The sequence below is a fragment of the Haemorhous mexicanus genome, chromosome 2 (assembly GCF_027477595.1).
Source record: "Haemorhous mexicanus isolate bHaeMex1 chromosome 2, bHaeMex1.pri, whole genome shotgun sequence".
Lineage (NCBI taxonomy): Eukaryota > Metazoa > Chordata > Aves > Passeriformes > Fringillidae > Haemorhous > Haemorhous mexicanus.
The window spans coordinates 44,444,229-44,465,710 of record NC_082342.1 but is presented as its reverse complement, the minus strand read 5'-3'; the positions used below and the strand labels follow the sequence as shown (position 1 = coordinate 44,465,710).

The 21,482-nt window shown below is 37.1% G+C and overlaps 1 protein-coding gene across 2 annotated transcripts in view; it reads right to left on the bottom strand.

Annotated features, from left to right (window-relative positions):
* The window catches only part of ARHGAP42 (Rho GTPase activating protein 42), a 142,497-nt gene that overhangs the window by 63,952 nt on the left and 57,063 nt on the right, over positions 1-21,482 (bottom strand). The window contains exon 4 of one of the 2 annotated variants that reach the window (XM_059838601.1): positions 840-911. The exons of the other annotated variant lie outside the window; for it this stretch is intronic. Coding sequence (XP_059694584.1) covers positions 840-911 — 72 coding nt within the window. The remainder of the gene's footprint in view (positions 1-839; positions 912-21,482) is intronic. 2 annotated transcript variants of the gene reach the window in all.

Here is a 21,482-nt window from a genome sequence, read left to right as displayed (position 1 = left end):
CAGAAATTGCAATGAGCAAAATGCTAATATAAGATGCAAAATGCTTCAGAACTAGTGTATTTATGCAAACAGAAGAACCATAATCTCTAATTAACTACCACAGCCTCCATGCATAGCCCAGAGACTGTAATGAAAGCAGACACTGACAGCCACTCAAAAATTCAGGATGAGACTGAAAACAGTTCTTCTAGACTAACAGTTAATTCCAACATACTTTTCCCCAGTATATCTGATTTCCTGAGCTGACTAGTGAACCCCGGTATAGACAGACAACCTGCATTGTCTCTCTCACACAGATATAATACTTAACACCAAAGAACCAGATAAAATTACCAACTGGAGCACTTCCACCACGGGAAAATTCCTGAAGAATATTAACACGAATACTCTGGCAAAACAAACATGAACCATTACACTGCATCAGCCATGTAAAGAGGAGAGGGAAAGCAGAGGCAGAGATCATGCTGAAACCGTCTCCTGTCTTTATACAATGTCTGCTTGAGGGACTCATAGCAGCTGTTTGAATCCTCCCTGTGGTTCAGGGTTAACCCAAGATGCCGCATAATGTAAATGCACACATCAGAAGATGAACACAATGCCAGATGGTAAGAAGGTGCAACAGTAGCAAGAGCTGTCTTCTACGCACATTATCAGTCTTTAAGCTCCATTTCTAAATTGTCTCCTCCTCTGAAGCAAAGAATTTAGTATAATTTACTAACATATTAATGAGGATGGCATCAAGTCTGTCTGAATACAAAATGCTTGTTTTCAGTCCAGCCTTCAAAACACACTGATAAACTCAAATAAACATGAAACTAAAAACAACCCCAGCCACTTACTTTTGCTGCTCCTATTTGCTCTTTTCGAAACTTCTCCAGCGGTGCTATTAGCACATCATTAGCATTCTGGATCTGCAATGTTAAACATAAAGGATATCTTCTTAATACAGAGTATTTGCAGAAAGTGGAGTCACTGTAGCTCTGCCAATGTGCAAGACTGAAAAATGCATGTCCGAAGCATTCTGGTGAGAGCAGAAGGCAGTAATTTTGTTTTCTTTACACAAAGCATACAACACACATGTACACTAGTCTACTACAGAACATTTTTATGAATAACTAAGGGAATTTTAATGGAAGATGCAGTGATTTTCTCTCCAATATGCAGAAGGTTTTTGGTGCTTTACTTCCATGTCTTCCATCTTCCCTAAAACCAGAATAGAAAACAAAAAAACTTTCAGGAATATATTTTGGCAGAACAAAGACAAACACGTGAATACTGACAGCACTGACTAAAAAAGTCTGTGTTTATGGAATCTGAAACTTTGACAGCTGAATCTTTTCAGCTATCCCTTTGGATTATAGATCTAGGCACACCAAGCAGAAGACAGTGAGGCAGAGAACTCCAAAAAGATACGTGGGTACTTAAAAGAAATACTCTAGATTAGGTTCCTTCACTTTTCTAGTTTTTAAACTAATTTGAGATGTCCTGCAGCTATTTTTATCCCTTTAACTTAAACCAGAGTTCTTAATGAAACACAGTTTTCCCCTCTGGCCTCTGTTTATTTAGTGTAAATTCAGTCCTGGGAACTCCTCCCTGAAACCCATTCCCAGCAGCAATCACCCAAAGCAGTCTGTAGTCATTTGGGACTGGAAACACACAAGCAGCAGAATACAAATGGCAGCCAAGCCATCATTCCACTCTCCAAGGAAAGGAAGTATAATTTAGCCATGTGCCTTTTAGGTACAGGAAGAATAACCAATTAAATTGACTTTGCTGATGAAAATCAGAGAAACTAAAACCTGTCAACATATCAGAAATAAAGTACAAAAAACCACATTACAATATTCTATTATACTGACTACAGGCAAAACTCTGGGTTTTCTGCACAAATAGCTTTTTTTCTTCTCACCAGTACAGTCTTTACCAACACTCATAATTTGGGCTTTGGCAGGTTTAGTGGTCTGGGCAAAGCTAACATGTACCTAAGCCAAATGTGAATGAATACAGTTCTTGTGGTTCTTCCATAACAGTAATTGATAAGTTACATTGTCAGTTGAGCACAAAAACTTCCCAAAAGTCTGTAATAAAAAACATATAGAATAAACCCATTGAAATACAAACACACTTTCTTTCTTCCCAAACCTAACATTACAATTCAAAAGACCACAGAATCACCACATCTCTTAGCAGGGCAAAGTTTTAGGAGAAGCTGAGACTCTCTTTGACACCCTTATGAAGTGAAGCCCAAGACAGCAATGGCAACACTGGAATGCTCAGTGATACCATGATCAAAATGTGCCACATTTAAAAACAAAAATAAGGCACAGAGGATGAGGAGGAATGTTTTCATTGCATTCAACATCTTCCATCAGTTCCACAGGACCAGGCTACAACACTACCTTTCTCTCCAAGCAGATACTTCCCAATAATATATAGATTTTTAGCTGTCATCCAGCAATCTAACTGGGACTCAACACCTTTTACAAGGCAAAGTGCATGCACTTAGCAAAAGATAATTTCAATCCCAAGGATCACTAAAGCAGATTAACAGCAGTGCAAAATTTAAATGACTTGCCTACTACCAAGCAAAATTTCAGTGCATGTGCCTGCAAGCAGCAGCTGGAAGTTTTGATAGCTTACAGAGCATGTACATGGCTTTTAGCAACACATACAGAAACCACAAATGACTGCTGGAGTCACTGGTACGGAAATGTGGATGCAATTTTTTTTTTTTTTCATGTCCCAAACCAAGTTTTTCTCTGCCCTTTAGATTCATTGCTAAATATGTCACAGTTCAATTAAGGGAGACAGATAGATATCATTGAGTAGTTACTTCTGATACCAACAATCACTACTAGCCTTGTTGCTAGTCATTGCCTGTCAAACTAACCCCATGTGGAGCTGAACGGCCCTTGCCTTGACTCAATGCTACCATGGTCATGCAGCCTCCGTGCCACACCAGGACACCTCACTGCATATATTGTCCTCTTGGCAGCATTAAAGTGACTGGAACACAACTCCTACCCATCTCATTCAAAGATACTGCAAAACAAATGATAAGATACTTATCTTGGAAAAGGAGAACCTTGCTTCAAACACCATGGAAGAGCATACATATAGGAAGCATATGGAACTGAGAGTATTCGTCTGAGAAGTAAGTGGCTCTGCTGAGCTGAACCACAATGTTATACTCCCACAGTTATACATGAAGTGGGAATGGACAGGCATTTCCAGGCTTTCATCTAGATGGGGTCTGTGCCTCTGAACAGATCTGCTAAGCCACATCAACAGAACACACTGCAAACTCATCCCTGGGCTGAAAGATTCTTCAGGCAAGGGCCCTGTTGTGACAATTCATCTCCCAGCAAAATTAGGTTCTAGGCAAGAAATAGGCTTTGGTTTTGGGGAGGGAGAATGTGGCAGCAAAGGACCCAAGAAAATCCCAGAAGATGCACTTCAACAGCCACTATTATAAATGCAGTATGTTTCACTGTGTAAAGACTTCCAGCAATTTCTACCAGGTTGGGCCTAGCTTTTGGAATCTGAAAATTACAGAGAAAGAACTTTTGTCTAACATATTCACTTATTAATTTCCTTTCTTTGTCAATTACTATCACTGCAACTACCTCAGTTTCTTTCTTAAGGGTTACAAATCTGCATACAGCCCTGCCCCCCTCCCCAACTCTTCTGCATCTTCTTTAAAGTAGAAATCCAATACTCCCACAGCCATTTCTGTGGAAATCTGACTGCTTCAGATAATCTGAAATTTTCACTGTGTGGTCCTAATAGAGTATCTTTTTTCCTGCCAAGATGATAATCCCTCTCCTACTCAGTTATTGTGCTAGGTTGAAATCAGGGACACTGGGAACAGGCAAACAATGTCAAAAAGACTGCAACAGCTTTTGTAAACAGCAACTTCAGAAGTCATGTTGTGTCTAAAATATGGATCTTACCCTTCCATGCTTATTCAGATTAGTCACACCTTTAGAGAAGTTATATTTTGTTGATCTAATAGTTATTGAATGTGACACAGTTTCAGTGCTCAGCATAGTTAATATGTGGCAGTCATCAAATTACGTGATTGTTTCTCTTGTTTGGCAAAAGCAATGGTCCTTCTCCGGAAAAAAAAAAAAAAAGAATACCACAATTAAATTTACTGACAGTTCATCAGTCTTTTTTAAATTAAGATGCTAGACAAGTATTAGGAGAAATAATACAAGAATATTACTTTGACATTTGAGAGAGCTATATTAGATACAGTAATAAAGAAACAGATTCTTCTAAACTAAAAAGCTTGTTCAGATTTTTATCTTTGTTATATATAATTTCACTTAGTTCTAGTTAATTCTACTTGTTGATAAAATCTCCATTGAAATAAGTACCCCTAAAACCACCCAGAAGTTGCAAAATATATTTGAAAAATAAGCATTTTAAAATTAAAAATATTTTTTCTAAGGCAGTTTGACAATTTATGAGGTTGGTCATTATTTGCGTAACTGCAACATTTCAATATACCCTGGCTGCCTTTGAGACAACATGGTGAAGCCACTTAAGTTGTCTTTTCTGATTCATGATCACCCACTTCTACAACCTACCCTCTTTCCCTCCAGGAGTTAGCTGTGAAATTTAATTTATGCACCAATACTGAGATTAAACTGTGATTTTCCCAGATTGCAGATGTGGAGAGAAACTTCACATCTATACACTGAATATATATTGGGCTAGCAATTTTTTAAACTTTTCTTTTTTTAATAAAACTTTCAATCATTAGAATGAAGATCATTAAGAGAATCATAAGTATTATACAGTGTTAGGGAAGAATAAATTTCTTGTAAACATATCTGAATATTTCCATTTCTAGATTTTCTTAAATTCAAGTCAACATTAATGTTTTGAATTAGTTTTCTAATTATTTTTCTGAATTAAGAGAGTGAACAATATACAGCCTGTACATACAGCATTCTTCTTCTTTTACTTAAACTAAAAGTGTAGATAAAGATTTACATGGAAAGAGGGCAGGTTTCGATTAGTTATTAGAAGGAAATCCTTTATTATGAGGATGTTGAGACACTGGTCGAGGTTGCCCTGAGAAGTTAAGGATGTCCCATCCCTGGAAGTGCTCAAGGCCAGGTTGGATGGGGATTTGAGCAGCTTGGTCTAGTGGAAGGTGTTCCTGCCCACGGTAGAGAGTTGGAGTTGGATGGCCTTTAAGGTCCCTTCCAACCCAAGGCAATCTTTAATTCTACTTTGGTAGAACCAGGGAATATTAACAGAAGTTTACCTAAAAAACATCTACGCAGCTGCTAATTAATTTTTAAATACTAACAATACAGAAATTTTAAGCCCTAAATTGTTTTATAGGCTTTTATCATCACCTTAGTGTCTAAAGGGCTGAACTGCAGTAACAAGGACAGTCAATAGCTTTTGAGCTTTGTATTCTCATCTGTAGGGATAAGGACTAGGTAAGTCACAGAAATAACTGCGTTAACAGATTTACCAATTGCCAGAAGAAGACAGCAACAATTCAAGCGAGGAACATTTGCAGCAAAAGAATTACATTAAACTTATCTGAATGATAGCAAAGAAAAACTTTAGTGTTTATATACTGTATCTTGGAAAAACATTTTTTTGTTCCAAAATCTGCTATGACTACTTCTCATGGCAACACAGAATGACCACACTAGCACATGGTAAATAGAACTTATTTCTCTGAAATACTGAATGGCTCTCAAATTCTGAATGCTGACAAATATTAACTTTTTTCATGTCAGTATAAGACTTTTAAAAAACACAAATTAAATTCATTCAAAGGGGGCAACAAATCTCATAAGTAATATATGCACAGTAATGCGTTTCTAATCTAGAAAAATATTTCTCTAGTAGACTAAAAGACATAATTTAATTTTAAATCTTTCCTCCCATAACTAAAAATTCCTAACATCTGATCAAAATATCTCTTCTTTCAGTGTGAGGCCTGTATCAGCAGCTCCTAACCAATACAACTTCAAATACAACACTTGAGACCAAATATAGACAACCAGGATTTTGTAAACCTTATGTATCAATTTGAATGTTACTAAGAATATAAACATGCCATGATAAAATACTGGTCATGTATTTAAGTGCACTGTTTCTGTTTTAGAAGTTAAAACATGTAAATATTATGCAAAGTTAATATTGCGAATTTCAATGCCTGTAACTACTTGACCTTCGCAAGACAAATATTTTTACAGCTTTGTACAGAAAACTCTACACAGATAAATCACACACTTAAAAACAAATAATACACTCAAAGTTCATCTTAATACCTCTCACCTTTAAAAAAAAATAACTGCCACTTATTTAAAGTAAAGCTGATGTTAAAGAGGATTGAGAAGACTACAAAGTTTTAACTACAGACAATTAATAACATAGGCTGGACACTTCCATGGACAATGTGTAATGCAACATTCAACTTCTTACCAAAACCTAAAGCTGTATCAAGTGATATTAATACATTGCCACAAGGGGATGCATATAAATCACATACTAGTCAAGCTGGGAGTAGTTACACACATGAACCAAAGAATGGTTTGGGTTGGAAGGGACCTTAAAGATCATCAGGTTCCACCCCCTATCACAGGCAGCAATACTTTCCACTAGATCAGGTTTTTTCTCAATATTTTCAAATGAACTTTGATCTCCTATATTGAATAGTTTATGTTTAAAAATACATTACTGTAGTGTCAAAGCTTAAGTGATTGTTTGTTAATATAGTAAAAAATTACACATGAGAATATGCACAAAGGCTGCCTTTAGCATAGAAAGGCCAGTCTCCTCATGGAGTCCTCACAAAACATTAGAGGAAGAACAGAACTCATCTGAAGAACAACTGAAGAATTTCAGATGTTAGGTGTCCTCAGAAGATTTTTCCTTTTGACTGATTACAGACCAAGCAGATAAAAAAGCAGCCAACCTTCAAAAAAGTCAGTCTTTGCGAAGAACCTGACTCAGATCTACCATCTGCTTTTTACACATAACATTGATATTCTAAAAAGTACACACTGATATGCAATGTAAATATACACAGAAAAATATAATGTAGAGATATTGTATTTTAAAATTAGCACTGCAAACATATTTACAGATCACTGATATTCAGAGTCAGAAGGGAGTCACAAGGATCAAGTCCAAATCTTAAGAGAATGGCCCATCTGGGGACTGAATCCACAACCTTGGTGGCATCAGCACCAAGCTCTGACCAACTGAACCAATCTTCAGAGACTTGTGTGTCTTGATTTTGCAATTACTTGGTAGAGGTCTTGGTAAATGAAGACTTCCTGATACATTTTTCTATCAGAACATCTAATTATGGGTGAGTAGACAAACTAGATTTGAAAGTACTAGTGAGTACTGTGACTATCTTTGTGATCATTAACCAGATGCAACTTTGTCTTGTAAGTTGGGGAGAATATGAAATACCAGGAGGTCCTCTCAGACTCTCTCTCTGTCCCAACAGTTTCCTCTGTTCCTACCAAGTATCAGCTGAGGAAGAAAATAGTTACAGTTTGTAAGCAATATATTTTGGGAGCTCGTTGGCAGAAATGAGTGAGTCAACATTATTTTAGAAATACTCCCTTGTACTATCTTCTTTTTTCTTTGCTACTTTCTAACTACCCACTATTCTACTCAGCACAGTATGTAATTAAAAATAATTAAGTTGAAAAAGGTTTCATTACATCAGCACATGAATGAAGTGTTCATATAAGCCACATTTCATTAACTATGTACCCCAGCAATCTCATAGTTGAGGCATATGCTTTCTGGGCTGTTTCCACATGTTCCTAAAAAGGGTTATGATGACCTCTGCTACCTTAGATGAGGGTACAACATAGCAAGTACCTATAGCAATCACCCTCAAGCATCTTACCTTTTTTATAGTAGCTCAATCTTTAAGGCAAAAGACACTATCTATGGTACTTTAGCAAGGTCCGGTACAACCTTTCGTTAAAACAGCAACTTGATTCTCTTGGAAGGAGGCACTAATATTCTTCATGTCTGCAATGGCTGTGGAGCAGAAGTTCCTTTCTTCCTCCCAGGAAGGGCCTGGGAGGAAGAAGGGAACTTCTGAATGACCCTGAAAGCCTGGGTCTTTAAGACCATGCTATACTAACACTGGTTAACTTGCTTTAGGGCCAAAGAACAACAGAGAAGTATTAACACTAAGGCTTGGCATTAAGAAAATAGAGAAAGAGAAAACGTGTTTTTGAGTTTAAGTAACAGCTATCACAAAATCTGGAACTTCAGGTGTCCCCTAATGAATCAGTTCATGCACTGCCAACAGCAAGATCTGACAGAGGACGTTATCATCTCAATAACAACACAAACACAAAGAGGCTCAAGGACTTACCGAGCAATTAACTCAGTCACTCAACATTAGATATCCAGGGTCTCTGTGGATACAGCCACATAAACTTCCCTTCCCAAATAATGAGGAGAAATAAGCAGAGGATGCCTGTGATCCATCCAGACAAGTTATATCACATCATGAAATTGTGAGGCTGTTTGCAATCAAACTCAAGTTTGCTAATCTGCTTACATAAAGGTAATTCTGTGTAGATGTATAAAGGCTTACTACAACAGCATTTAGAAGTTTCCAAAAGAAAGCAAATGAACATCTGGGCTACTGGGCTTGAAGTCTGCTTTCCCTCAGAGATATTGCAAACCCATTTAAAGTTTTCTGTGATAAGCCAAAGAAACCAGGGACTGGGCAAGATTTGCCCTTCATTCAGCAGAAGCAGCTGGATTCAACAAGACAGAAAAAACATTATAGACATTACAGGATTCAGTAAAGGTTACTGCCACACTAACTTCACAGTCTGAAGTTACACTTACAAAGGTATATGGCACTTCTAATGTAACCAAACAGATGAACTACAAGTGTAGCCACACTCCCAAATACAAAAAGAATAAATTAACAAAGCACTGCAACCAATGAAATAGTGTAACAAATCACTTGTTTCAGAGTTAAAAGAAAAAACAGTCTAATTTTAACTCTATCATCATGCTAAATAAGGATCACATGAGATAGATTTTATTATATTAGGTCATACAAAATATGGCTTAGTCTAATTCCAACACGAAGTAATATTTTTATGCCTCCTGATTTCCTTTTACTGAATTAATTTCTTGCATAGTTATTACATTTATCACCAACTGATTACATGTGCAGTGCTGGAACAGGGACGTAATCAAAACTTTACACCTGATCTAGGCTATTTTTTTTCTGTCAAAATCCAAATTGGTCATTGCATATCACTTCTCTTAGAGAGAGGACATCATTCAGCCTCAGAAATAACCATTCTACCCTCCATCCTCTGGCAGCATGCTGCCTCTACCACTCACACTTTCTGTCATTCACAGGTATTAGGATGCCAGGATCACTAGTTGACTCTGGAATGTGGCAACTAATTGGAGTCTGACCAAGACAGGGCTCACACAGGGAGCTCACTGAAGCTGAGCATGGAAATCAGCAGAAAAAATTGGATCATCAGAAACCAAAAGTTCCTACCATCTGACTCTAGTCACTCAGAGCTGCTCCAGAACTATTTTATGCTACCACTGGCAATATCTTATAAAAGCACACCAGAAATAACCAAGGGAACAAATATTTAACAGAACTATACAAGATGCAGCATGTCTTACAAATGACTTCAAGCATCTTACAATTATTTTTCTTAGTGGTTTGTTCATTTCTTTATGAATGGCAACCATAAGAAACAATTCTCAATGACTGCAAGACTGGACTCTGCAGATATTGCTCATTGAGTGACAAAACATGGAAGGAAGGGTAAAATGAACTTAGATGAGAATATTTGCACCATGAATTTATTAAAGCAGCAAGTTTCAAACGCATCTCAGTAGGTCCTGTTTTGCATAATAAGGTAGGTTATCTATGACTGAACTTATTATTGCAGGCAAAAGAAAGTAAAGGTTGCAACAAAATTTCCATACATTAAAAGTTTTTAAAGATGCAAAAATGGTGTTTGGCATGTTTAGATAAAGTATATTACCAACACATTCATTTATTACTTCTTTTTAATGCTAATTCCTTTTAATTATCTTATTCACCTAATTTATTCATTGTCTGTGATTTCTCTGGAGGGAAAAGCTAAATATTCATTCCATCTGTTTTAAATTCCCAATTTGAGAATTTGCAGTAAGCTTAATACATCTTTCTTGCCTTATGAAGAGAGAAATATCATTATATTTAAACTCCCAGAACTGTTGTCATTTTACAGCAGTTGAGTTTTAATGTTTGTATGCTAATCCGTTTTGGTCATAAACACAAGATTCTTGGGCATTGTTGGACCACAAATACTTCAAGAATGATTTTAAACAGCACCAAGAAGAAGCTACTCAATTCCTACCATTTGTATGTGGACAGACATTGCATTTATAATCATCCTCCACTAAATGGTTTAGTTTGACAAACCAGATTTACTTTATATTTTAAAAGCTGATGCTCAAATTTTCCTTCTAAGTGCAGTAGACCTATATTACCAATCACTCCAAGCAGGAGTAAAGTCAGAGGCTACAAACCTGTCACATGCCCAGTGAAAAAACTGCCACTGATAACACACAGAGGCAATGAGATGTCGAATACTTTTTATGGACGGCCTTAAAAATTATTTACAGCATATAGTACAATGTCATCTGCCTACAGAAAGCAGATTTATTTGAGGAGGAATATTAGATGCCTTTCAAGCACTGGGAACTGCTGAAGTGAAATTGCTACAAATACTTTTATGTTAATTCTGCTTTACATTTTCAAGATTCACAAAAAAAAGTCTTAAGCAAACATGGATTACTGAAAACAGTCACGTTCCACATACATGTTCCATGTAAAAAGTCAGATATTCTCTTTTCTCATAATTCTTTATTTTACTTCAAATCTCAAAAGACTGCTAGGTTTAATTTTCTTTAGGTAGATGAATGAAGAAACAAGTTAAATACCTCAATTATTTGACCCAAATAAGACCAAACTGAATCTTTTCCTGTTACCATCATATTTAACAGATTTTTATAAACTTAGATTAAGATAGGAAAACCATGTGATGGTAACCTTCAAAAATGTCTTTAAATTTTTACCAGGCACTTAAAATTTATTCATTTTTAATAAAATAATCATAAAAAAATTACATGTATAGCATCTTTTAAAATAAAAGATTAAATAAAAAATTGCATAAATACTTTAGATGCTATGATCCACAAATAATACCAATGTAAATGCAAACAGCCTTCTGGAAAAGCAACACAAAGTATTCAGAAGACAAACATGGAAATGGACAAATGAATAACAGCAGTTGATAAGAGAAATAAAAAGGAGAGTGTGCAGTATTTCATAATAATCTCAAGAAATTGAATGCCAGAGGTCAGTATCAAGACAAAAAAATCTAGCTGAATTATTAAAGGGCTTGGCTAGTTTTATGGCCATTAATAAACACACACTAGTTGCATGTTTTAAATTTAAGGAAATCAGATTTTAAAGCATTCAGAGCAAGCACATAACTTGCCTGTCATCTCCCTCTCACAGCACACAAAATGGCAAAGGAGTCCTGTGTTTGTTGGAACATTGGATAGTCCCCAGAAGAAACATAGGTGTACAAAAGGGGTCTAAACAAACTCAGAAAAGTTATTCTTTATAATGTAGTTGAAGTGGTAAAGGTAAAAATTCAAACATCAATATCATACAAAAATTATTGATTTTAAATTTTAATTTCTGCCCTTCCCTTTGCTAGCCTGAATAAAATAACAAAAGTAATTCCACAGCTCTTCTCATGTGTCAAGACTATTCCAAATGTCAAACTCTGTATCAAGTATTACAAGTACTGAATAAAGATGTAAATACTGGCATGTTGTAAATTAGGCTTCATGGGGAAATTAAGATGCAAAGAACGATACCAAGGGAATTGTCCAGACATGGGTTGAACAATACTGCTCCTGCCCTCCCACAGTAACTTTTAACAAAATTGACTTCATTCCTCTCACAATGTACCTTGCCAAGAAATGGATTTGAATAAAAGGCCCTCATTAGCAATAAAAGTTTGGAGGGAAGTGCTGCTTGGAATTTGCTTTGCTGAAGTGCATGCAAGGAAAAGTACTTTGCTAGCAGAGTCTGCACAAGCCAGTCCCAGCCTGCTGGTCCTACTGTCTCAGCTGCTGCTCCCGGGCTCTTCAACAGCAACAGAGGAATAAACTTGTAACATCCATGCATGCATCATCCTGATAGTGAAGCTTAGGATGTCCTTCTCTACCAACCTGGAGCTCACAGTGACTATTCAGACCTTCTCAACTCCTAGCAAGGCTCTGCAATGTGCTCTGGGAGATTGCACGTGAAAGCTGACAGCATTATGCAAGGAGTATTAATGCTCAAATTCTTTTTACACTGTTAGCTTCTGAGCAAAATTTAAGGTGCTGGTGATTCTTAAAAGCAGTTGTTATGCGCAGGAAAGTATCAGAATTATTCAGGGTTGCTCAGAAAACTCTGCAGGTATTGAGAGGATTACTTCCTTAGTGAAAGCATAAAATATTTAAGTTTTACTACTGATAGCACCACTGAACCAATCTGAAAACAAAGAATGTCCTATCTCAAGCAACTTATGGATCAACAGAGTTGTAAATGAAATTTCTGTAACATTACCTTTATTAAGCAATCTTTAATTCATGTTTTCAGGCCACAGCTGCAGATCTAAAATAGGGTACCTAGATCAATTTTAAGAAATTTTCACTATAGCACAGTTGTAAACACTGAGTTTTGAACAAACATGACAAGCTACAGTCCTAGCTCCATGATTTAGTAATTTTATACAGGTGGAGGGTTCATAGAGCACAGGCTACCCTTCTTGTAAATAACATAGCTCCCACTGTATGCTAAAGGCAAAAAGCAGAATTCAAGACTTCTGGCATTCAAAACTAACACCAAAACTGGGAAACCTGAATTCATTATGAAAATACCAAATGTGCCCAAGCAGTGCCTACTGAAGGACTGACTTGCTATCATTCCTTCAGCTCAGTTACAAGGAACAAGTGTCAAAACTTGAAGGGCAAGACGTTCAAATTTGATCAACTGGGACGACGGACCCCAATACTGCTATATTTAATACACAGAAGAAAGAGATCCCTTGAAAATAGAAAAAACTTGGCCAACCTGAAGGTAAAATTAATTTACAATCAGACTTGAAGATGCTTTGATCCACTAGAAAAATCTCACATGAATATATTTTGAAAAATTCCTGTCCTAGTATTGACAATAAGAGTCCTAAGACAATGTCATAAGAAGTGCCTCATCGTCAGTGTGTTCAGAAATTAGAAGCCAAAAGGTATCAGCTGGTTCTTCACTCATTTCCTCGATGTGTGGGTTTAAGCAGACTGACTGACCCTAAGGCAATGTTAGCCATAACTGAACACATTTTCCTGAGCAGGCACCGAGCACAACGACACCCAGCAACTTCCCAAAAGAGCAGGAGCAGTGGATAGATGCTACAGAGAACCTGGTTACGTATGGGTGCCCATACACTACATGCATTGACCACTGTAAGGTAAAGTTCAAATGCAGAAGCATCGTACGTCGAGACATGTGCTCCAGTATTTTTCATTTCTGTGAAAAAATACTCACGTCTTGCCCCTACAGGAGTTTTTAATGGATTAAGAGAAAACAGTGGCCAGTAATTTTAAAAGGAAAGGGGAAAGACCCAACTGATTTTTATACCTTGTAATTTATTGTAAAGCCCACTAGAAGATAATATATTGGGATAAATTCGTTGTACCTCGGTTCCATTTTTGTATCTTCTCCTGTGCTTTTATTTCTTTTCAAGAAAAGAAATAAAAAAAAGAAAGCCAGTGCTTTCTTTTCCTTCAAAATTCTTTCGCATAACAAAAACCATACATGCCACCTACTCTTTCATTGTACAAGGACACACTTCAAAGACTTGATTTCTCTGTGTACCATCTTCCTTCTTTTCCTTCAGTGGGCAAGAGCTCAGTGGGGTTTCTGTCACTACTGGCACTAACAACTTGAGCTGGAAACTGTTATGTGCCCCTTCTGCCTCCTCTCAGTCACAGCCTCTCCTGTCTCATAGACTATTGCTTAGTTGCAACAGCAAAAATATTTTCTACATAGATAGGAACATTTTATAAAGTGTTAAAGAATGCATTTAACTTTTTCTGATATATGCACAATTACAAAGATGACTGAAGCTAGAGGTTTCCCCTTTTTGGAGGAAAAAATCTACCTGGTGATAAATGAAAGAGGAAAAAAACCCAAAATAACCAACCATCCAAGAACAAACAAACAAAACCCCACAAAAACAAACCAAAACAACAGCTGGGGGTTTTTGTCCCTTTTTTCTTTAGCAACCTCCTGAAAATATTTAGCAGACATAAATCAGCAGTGGATATGGTCATGGTAGGTAGCTAGTCATCCAGTAAGAGATACTATTTCTTTTTACAGCTTACTCCATGGACAGTAACTCAGCAAAAACTGAGTAAAAGATAAAGCAGCCACAAACACCACTACACTGAAGGAAAAACAGTTTGGTAGTGTACTTGCAAGTCTAGGCATTTATCTTTTTATCACTACCACTAATACAAACAGTGCAAGTCTCTTGACTAGGCAGAGAGTTCAAATCATACTGAAAGGAAAAGTGCTTGAGAATGTATTTTCAGATAGGCAGCAGAAGAAAATTTTTCTGGTTTTACCCCCTTTTATGGCTGTCCAAACAAACCAAAAAATTTCTCAGCTTGACCGTTTACATTACATATTATCAAGTGGGAAACGGCAACATAAACACAGGAAACAGCATAATTGGAGCACAGAACTAATTAAGAAAAAAACTGATCCAGAATTTAAGTATACCACACTTCTCAACATTTTTAACAGTATGTTATTCTATTGAGTACTCTGTTAAATGCAGATATTTAAGGATATTGCAAGTGTCCTTACCTTCCTAAACATTTATCACATTGAACATTTTTTCCTATAAACAATGAATAAACAAAACAATACCAAATCTTTTTCTATAGGCGGAAATCTTCAATTTAAGAAGTGCAGAAGTGAAGGAATCTCTGCTTTTGTGGAGAGCTGTGTGGCTTTTTTAACTTTTTTGTTCAATACATTAACAGAAATTATCCAATTAAGATAAATCCTAGCAAATAAGCAAAAAGATTTACTTTATAAAAAACTTTATTTTAAACTTTCCAAGACATTTTTAATCTGGCCGCAGATCTACTTAACAGTTACCCCAAATCAGTTCCATACGTTTATTATTTTGTCTCTTTGCTTTTCCAAATCCTGATCTGTAAATTTTGCAGCCAGGCATGTTTCCCTCACTGTACAGATGTCAACAAAACCTCTCCAGAGTGGAGTGAATGAACCCTGAACAGGCCTCCTTGTGAGGTCCATTAGGATGTGAAGGGAAAGTTGGAAATCAATAAAAGAATAAATAAACATTTAACTAATCAAAGTAAGACCTTTCTAACTTGCCATGAAAAGTAAAACCAATGTTATTTAATTAGTGCAGATTATTCCTTAAGGGATGTTGAGCTGCCAGACTCATCACAACATTTATTTTGACAAGCTTTATTTGTCAGAATTCCTGAAACTGCCATTAAATAGTCTTTCCTTAAAAAAACAGAGTCAGAGTGCAGGTTCCTTCTTCCTAGACTGAAGCAGGACACATTAAAGCAGACAAGCTATTCTTTAGCAACAGAATTAAGAGATCAAGAGTTTGATTGCTGGATGTCATAAACAATAACTTCTGAGTCCAAAGTAAGAACAAACACCTCAACATTTAAAGTTTGAGACAAAAAAGTAAACAAAATGGAAGTTTAGCAGTGAGGCATAAAAATAATCAAATGGTTAACCCAACATGGAAGACAAGATGTTGGCAGGAATGTTTATGGCCGCTAGGATATTCTTTTAAATTTTTCATCCTACAGAATCTGTCAGAGAACATCAATACATTTTTCAAATTGCCGGAAATGGTTATATTTGACACAGTGGCTCTAATTTTCTTCAAACAAACAAGCAATAAAATCGGCCAGCTACAGAACTCTCCATAGAAATTTAGGCTCCAAAATACTGAAATCAACTGATTTAGAGCCTCGCAAAAAGTGCTCTTGGGACAAATGTCATGGGTGAGGATCTTACTCGTAAATTCAACTGGAAAAGCAGATTTGTTAGATGTTGTCCAACTTCTGCCTGTTTCCCATTTTCCCCATAACCCCTACCTCAAAAAAGAGTATGGAAGTCTTTTTGAGAAATACAGCATACTCTTAGCCCATTACCATGACGGGCACATTTGAAATAACTTACTGAAAGATACTTGATGACAATCTGATTAACGATGCTCCAGGCTGAAGGATGCATGGTCACCAAGCAATATAAAAGACTTACTCTGTTTCTACATTACATTTTCCAACACTTGGCCTAATCTCAGTTTGTGCCTTAGATATTTTCAAAGTCTATTTTCTTTGGCAAAGTATTTCACAATGCAGCTCATCGTGAGGAAGTTTTCCTGACATTCAGCCTAAATTCTCTCCCAAATTCTTCCTGTCAGATGACTGTCTCTTAGCTAGATGATGTAAGCAGCATCCACACTTCCCATACAAAGAAATAAGTTTCAAATCTTCAAATCTGAGAAGATAAACAGTTCAAACTGAAAGGGGTCTTATGTATTGATCTACCTACTTACTCTTTTAGCAATCAATGAAATCACCTCTACATGAAGAAAAAATGCCTGGCACTAAGCAACTATGTAAGCAGTCACATAATACCTGTCTGCTGCTCTTAGTGAAGGTGAGAATTCAAACAGCCAGGCCAAGTTGTGCTGGTTTACAGCTGGCCCTGCACAATTTGTGAACATCATGTGCTGCCTTCCAGTATGAAAATTAATTTGCACCTTCACAGGCACCATAGGTCTTCACAGGTCAATGCCACTAACTGCACAGGTGGGGTTACCAGGTCTACGATCTGTTACTATTAGGAATCACTTTGCATTATATTGCACAGCTGCTGTGAAACAAAACACTGAGAAAGGTGGTCTGACAGTTCAATGCTTTGCTTCTGTGATAGTTTGATATTCTTGATAGTTTGGATACTGCCGTGTATCTACTGTTTGTTAACTCTTCAGTACCAACAAAACCAAGCCCATAAAAGCATTGTTTAAAAAAAAAAAGAACAACAACAAAAAAAAAAAAAAAAAAAAAAAAAAAAACCAAAAACAAAAAGAAGAAGTTGGTGCTGAGGAAATTAGCTACTCAGAGATTAATGTAATTAGAAGCTGTATTTTGCTTTAACAACTACTTTGTGAATGGACACAGCCAGGCATAAAGCCAAAATCAGCTTAGCTGTTTGTAATGGTACTATGCCCAGGAACTGTTAATTTTGAAACTGGAAGTATGTATCCTTTCAGGAAACAAAAGCACGTGCATGAACATTTAAGATATAGTCTGAAAAAATGTAGGTTAGCCACAGCTGCAAACTACTAAGAGGCAAGGGAGCTTTTATAGGTACAGGATCCACAGAAAACCTTTCCATTTCTCCCTGCTATTGGCATACTAAGTTCACTGGTAGCTGACACACTAAAGAATGTTCATATTTTATTTAAGGCTCAAATGCTGAATAATTATAAATTAGAAGGTTCTGACAGATGTCAGTGGTGAAAATTCAAAATGAATATGTTGGGAACAGCACACAGATTTAAGAAAGGAGCACAGGACATGTCATGACACATGACATTTACAGTCAAAGGTCTAAAAATAGTATCTATTTCAGACTTTTTAGCCTTTTTTTCTGCTCTCATGCAAACAGAACTAACAAAATAAGTCAACTCAGAAAGCTCTCATCTAGCTTGTAAAAAGGTCTCACTCAATACAGTGGAAGAGGCAGCCTCGAGGAGACAAAGGGCTAGTCTGGTTTCTTCAAACTGTGACTCTGCAAGGATCGGATGGTGTGTTGGGGCTCAGCTGCAGAGGTCGCACCTCCCTATGGCCCTGCTGGATGTCCACCAGGGAAACCGAGCCACCCTTTGTCTCAGTGTGGGAATTATGGATGGTCTCGCCCTATGCAGCAGTTCCCATTCCCCTTCAATAGTATCCCTGGTGACAAATGGCCTGCAGCCACAGGGGGAATGCTGGGGCAGTCTGACAGCAGCTGGGGGGCAGTGCTGTCAGGACTGACGGACACACACAGGAGCGGTGCCAGACGGGCAGCCCTGGCTGTGGGACAGGTGGAGACTCAGGGCAATGGCAGACCCTGCTGCAGGCTTTGGCTCGCCATAGCCCACTCTGTACTGACTGTGACACTTGGACTCCAGGGAGAATTTCACATCAACTCCATGAGATCACATCATGGCATGTCACATGACAACAAACTGGGCCAAAATTTTAATGATTTTGGCCAAGGTTGATGGGCCACCTCCATTTAACCCAGAAAGGAAACATAACATTGTTTGAAAAACAGCTTTTACTAAAGAACAGCTATCCAAAGAAGTAGCTCTCACAATATCTTAATCCTTAAGGCTACCAGACTCTGTGATCCCATACTTCAAAACTTTCCTCAGGACCATGTGACCATGGCTTCCAGATTTCTACTCTAATTTCTTTTAAACACTAGAAAAATAATCTCTTTCCCTGACTGCAACTACTTGTAATAGCAGTGCTGCAACAAATATTGCACCATGAAGTAGATTTGTAGTCATTTATTTTGGTGACCACGCTAGCTTAAGCAGTTTGCTGATCTTGAAATGCCCCTTCATCCCATTTTTGACTTCTTCTGTCCTCTGTTGTTGTTACACTGAAACAGTCTGTTGCAACATGGTTGAAAAATAACCAGTAAATATCTTGTTTGTTTTGCTTTTAGCCAGGTCAGTTTTGTGAAGTGGGTACATAATAAACTGGCATGGCTGCCAAAAACCAGACAAAACTGTTAATTTGTTTCAGTCTTAGCTCAAAGCAAAAGCGCTTGCTCTGGGAGATACATCTAAGAAAGCTTCTCAAAATAACAGGAACTGAAGCCTCTGCAGACATTTGAAAAGTATAATATCAGCAACCTAAGTATTCTGCAAATATTAACACAACATCCTAACAGAGAATACTTATATAAAAACACCTTTGTGTGCAACACAGCTCGGAGCCCATGCAGATTACACAGATAACTCAAGGGAGAATATTTTGCTTTTTTGTGAAAAGGTGGGGGCTTTGTTTGGCCGGTGTTTGTTTGGTTTAAATAATGGCATATTTGTTTCTACACACCCTTTGGTACATAAAGTGCTTGTGCTTTTTTCTGGTTTTTATCACATTTCCCAGGACATTACATAAGAACAACAAATACAGTGGTTTCATTCCAGAGATCAGACTAAATGAAGGAAAATTCAGAACTAAGTTTGTAGGAACAAAGCACTTTTTTTCATACCTCCAGAAGAATTGCACATAAATTCAGAATCCATTAAAAAAAAATTAAGAAAGTGGTAGCATGTCAGGTAACAGCATCAAAATGATTACAAGCTAGTAATGGGTACAGCACATATCCTCTTCTATGACCAGCTCCATTCCCTCCCCCTGTAGTCAGAAAATAAATGCATAAAACTCAAAGGCTATAAGGTTGCTGATCCAGAACTCATATTCCTTTAAAATACTCACTTAAAAGTGCAAACATCTTTCTTTCTCTTTTCTCTGTCAACAGTCATCTGAAAAGACACTTAGTGACTGTGGTGGAAGAAAAAGAATTTACAAACTAAAATTGAAATTACCACATTTCTGTGAAGACTAAAACGTCATTAAAATAAATTTCTTCCAGCCAGGCTACTCACAGAATGCTTCTCAAAACTTTGGGAAGGGCTGTTATGCAATGCAATACTATGTGCAGTGAAATGCCTGCATGGAGTGAACATATGAATTAAGAACAAATTAGATTTATAAAATGACAAGTAGCAAGAGACTTCCCAACCAACCTTTTATTTTGTACTTTTAATGAAGACAGCACTTCATATCTCTCTCCATGATACTCTTCAAAACTGGAAGAGTTTTGAAGCAAGCAAATAGCAAGCAATCTCATTTTGTGAATGTTCTCACTGAAAAATGCAGTGAGGTAAAGCTGGAGAGAGACCTTTTATAAGGATAGGTAGTGACAGCACAAGGGGGAATATCTTTAAACTGAAAGAGGGTAGGCTTAGATTAAATATAGGGAAGAAATTCTTTAATTTGAAGGTGGTGAGATATTGGCATAGGTTGCCCAGAGAAATTGCAGATGCCCAGAAGTGTCAAAAGCTGGATAGGACTTTGAGCAACCTGGTCTAGTGGGTGGCCACTCTGCCACAGCAGGGGGAGTTGGAATGTGGTCTTTAAGATCCCTTCCAACCCAAACCATTCTCTAATTTTATATCCATATGGAGGCAAATACAAAGACATACACTTTGAATATAGAGAGCAGGAGAAACTGTAATTGCTAACAACTAATTACACTAAACTCCTCAACACTCTTTGTTTCTTAAAAATATTTTCTAAAAAAGATTTTCTTAATTTGCATTCTCTGCAGAAGACTGAAAAGCAAATAGTATACGGACAGTGAATTACCAAAGCCTTCTTACTAAGGCTTGGAACACTATTTATATAAGATGGTAAAGAATGTACATGAATCTTATAAATCCCCTTATCTCTGTTCCCCTTTCCTTTCCTCTTGAACAATTATCCTATTCCCACTCTCCTGTCTGGCTCAGAGCCTCTTAGCCCTATCAAGACAGAGAAGTGATCACTCTTTGATGCCAACTATCCAGCCAAAAAAGCAGCAGAGATCAACATGGGAAATCTACATTTTCACACCTCTTACAAAGTTGCTTACTACAATAACTTTGTCACAAATCAACTCTATGACAGCTACCTTGGAAAACAGCAAAGGCTGTCTCTAAAACCAGTCAAATTGCTCTCCTCCTCAACACGTAGGTTTAAAGGCAATGAAATTAGCTAGGCCCAAGATGAGGAGCACAGGGTGCAAAAGGCTCTGCAGATGATATAGTTCATGCATATCAACAGGAAATAACTCACATTTTCAAAAGAAGAAAAATGTAGAGAGAAAGTTGCTAAGAAATGGAGAGCAAAACATGAACAGTAGGTCCTCTGTTGACTTCATGATCGTAAAACTCTGAACATAAACTCTGAATTAACAGTAGTGTTCTGTCACAACACAGTGATTCTGAAAGAACCTTCTGCAAGTTAATGAAAATATGGACCTGTATTTTCAGTTCCAGAGGATGGCACTTACAGGGATGTGAGAGGGACTAGTTGCAATTTGTTTCTATTGAGACCAGTTTGATCTTTTAAAAATTACCATCCTCAAATGTCCCAGGATGACTGTTTTTTCTTCATTTCCACAAAAAAAAAAAAAAGGAAGAAATTATTTTAAATCATGAATATTATTGGAGAAATTAGAACTAGATTTAAACAAA